This window comes from Hemiscyllium ocellatum, unplaced genomic scaffold (assembly GCF_020745735.1).
Source record: "Hemiscyllium ocellatum isolate sHemOce1 unplaced genomic scaffold, sHemOce1.pat.X.cur. scaffold_518_pat_ctg1, whole genome shotgun sequence".
In the NCBI taxonomy this organism is placed as follows: Eukaryota; Metazoa; Chordata; class Chondrichthyes; order Orectolobiformes; family Hemiscylliidae; genus Hemiscyllium; species Hemiscyllium ocellatum.
The window spans coordinates 444,339-446,948 of NW_026869095.1; the positions used below are offsets into that span (position 1 = coordinate 444,339).

The following is a 2,610-nucleotide window of genomic DNA, read 5'->3' on the forward strand; positions in this document are numbered from 1 at the left end:
CGGAGATCAGCCTCAGATAAGTTATAACCAACACGTGCAGGGGACAGATTCACATTTCGGGGTGGCTGATCGACTGAGGAGAGCAGCACCTCCTCGCGTTTGGTTCCATCGCCAACCTCCCCCTCCCCCCCATCATCCGGACCCTGCAGATTACAGGAACCCGATCTTAAAATCCAACTGTTGCGGTGCCGAGGGAGGGTCAGTGCTGAGGGAGGGTCAGTGCTGAGGGAGGGTCAGCGCTGAGGGGGCGGGTGCTGTGGGAGGGTCAGCGCTGAGGGAGTGGGTGCTGTGGGAGGGTCAGTGCTGTGGGAGGGTCAGTGCTGTGGGAGGGTCAGTGCTGAGGGAGTGGGCGCTGTGGGAGGGTCAGTGCTGAGGGAGCGGGCGCTGTGGGAGGGTCAGCGCTGAGGGAGTGGGCGCTGTGGGAGGGTCAGTGCTGAGGGAGCGGGTGCTGTGGGAGGGTCAGCGCTGAGGGAGCGGGTGCTGTGGGAGGGTCAGCGCTGAGGGAGCGGGCGCTGTGGGAGGGTCAGCGCTGAGGGAGCGGGCGCTGTGGGAGGGTCAGCGCTGAGGGAGCGGGCGCTGTGGGAGGGTCAGCGCTGAGGGAGCGGGCGCTGTGGGAGGGTCAGTGCTGAGGGAGTGGGCGCTGTGGGAGGGTCAGCGCTGAGGGAGCGGGCGCTGTGGGAGGGTCAGTGCTGAGGGAGTGGGTGCTGAGGGAGGGTCAGTGCTGAGGGAGCGGGTGCTCTGGGAGGGTCAGTGCTGAGGGAGTGGGTGCTCTGGGAGGGTCAGTGCTGAGGGAGTGGGTGCTCTGGGAGGGTCTGCTGGTGAGAATCCCTCTTCAGCTCCGACAGTCTCTCTCGGTCTCCGGGAATGATCCCACCGAGGGGGGGCCCATTGACGTTCTGCCAGCTTCCCCAAGGAGGCGCCAGCCGGCCGGAGGGTGTCCACTGGTGACCCCAGGGGGTGTTCACCGTCCTTGCTGATGGGAGTCTGTGGCAGTCCCACCCCCCTGGAGCTGGACACCCGGGTCCCTGTGTCTCTCAGTGTCCGGCTGGACCCACGGGTGATCCAAAATCTGCTCCAGCTTCGGCCGCTCCAGGGGATCCAGCAAAAGGCACCATCGGATCAAATCCTCACATTCTGTGGGAGGAGAGAGGGAGAGAGCAGGAACGAGAGAGAGAGAGACAGAGACAGAGAGACAGAGACAGAGAGAGAGAGAGACAGAGAGAGAGAGAGACAGAGAGAGAGAGAGAGACAGAGAGACAGAGACAGAGACAGAGAAAACACATTATAGAGTCACACAGCATGGAACCAACCCTTCGGCCCATCCCGTCCATACTGACCCAGATACCCTAACCTAATCCAGTCCCCCCGTTCCCCAGCCCTTGGCCCCATCTCCCCCTAACCCCTTCCTATCCATGTCCCCCCCATCCTTTTAAATGTTGTCATTGTACCAGCCCCCACCACTTCCTCTGGCAGCTCGTTCCACACACGCACCACCCTCTGGGGGAAAAAGTTACCCCTCAGGTGCCTTTCCCCCCTCTCACCTTAAACCTACCCCCCTCTAGTTCTGGGCTCCCCCACCCCAGGGGGAAAAGACCTGGTCTATTTACCCTATCCATGTCCCCCCCCCCTCATGATTTTATAAACCTCTATAAGGTCACCCCTCAGCCCCCGACGCTCCGGGGAAAACAGCCCCCGGCCTATCCAGCCCCTCCCTGGAGCTCTAACCCTCCAACGTCCTCGCCAATCCTGCCTGCCCCCTCAGTCAAAGGTAAGAGCCAAGTGCCCGGCCGCGATGCCCACTGACCTTCCGAGACGGAGGGTGGCAGTTGGACCTTGCCTGCCAGAATTTCCTCGTCCCGTTGGAAGGGGATGTCCCCACAGATCATGTCGAACAGCAAGATCCCAAGGGACCAGACGGTCGCAGGGAGGGCATGGTAGCGCTGGTGCTGGATGTATTCGGGAGGGCTGTAGACTCTCGTTCCTGGAAGGGGAGAGACAGACAGAGGGGGTGAGGGGGCTGGGGTCAGTGCTGTGGGAGGGTCAGTGTTGTGGGAGGGTCAGTGCTGAGGGAGCGGACGCTGTGGGAGGGTCCGTGCTGAGTGAGCGGACGCTGTGGGAGGGTCACTGCTGAGGGAGTGGACGCTGTGGGAGGGTCAGCGCTGTGGGAGCGGGAGCTGTGAGAGGGTCGGTGCTGAGGGAGGGTCAGTGCTGAGGGAGGGTCGGTGCTGAGGGAGGGTCGGTGCTGAGGGAGGGTCGGTGCTGAGGGAGGGTCGGTGCTGAGGGAGAGGGTGCTGTGGGAAGGTCAGTGCTGAGGGAGGGTCAGTGCTGAGGGAGCGGGCGCTGTGGGAGGGTCAGCGCTGAGGGAGGGTCAGTGCTGAGGGAGTGGGCGCTGAGGGAGGGTCAGCGCTGAGGGGAGGGTCAGCGATGAGGGGAGGGTCAGCGCTGAGGGGAGGGTCAGCGCTGAGGGGAGCCTCACCGTCGAAGTCAGTGTAGATGCCGTGGTGGAGGAAAGCCCCTGACCCGAAGTCGATGAGCTTGAGCTGCCCGGAGCGGACATCGACAACGACATTCTCATCTTTGACGTCGCGGTGGGTCACTCCGCGGGCGTGG

The 2,610-nt window shown here is 63.4% G+C and overlaps 1 protein-coding gene across 1 annotated transcript in view; it reads right to left on the reverse strand.

Moving 5' to 3' along the window:
• Window positions 1-590: 590 nt before the first annotated feature.
• The window catches only part of LOC132813894 (serine/threonine-protein kinase pim-3-like), a 4,009-nt gene continuing 1,989 nt past the window's right edge, over window positions 591-2,610 (reverse strand). Inside the window, exons 2-4 of the mRNA XM_060823286.1 lie at window positions 2,477-2,610; window positions 1,805-1,981; window positions 591-1,134 (exon numbers count right to left, since the gene is read on the reverse strand). The exon at window positions 2,477-2,610 is cut by the window's right edge and continues 233 nt beyond it. Of these exons, the coding sequence (XP_060679269.1) occupies window positions 962-1,134; window positions 1,805-1,981; window positions 2,477-2,610 (484 nt within the window). The 3' untranslated portion in view covers window positions 591-961. The remainder of the gene's footprint in view (window positions 1,135-1,804; window positions 1,982-2,476) is intronic.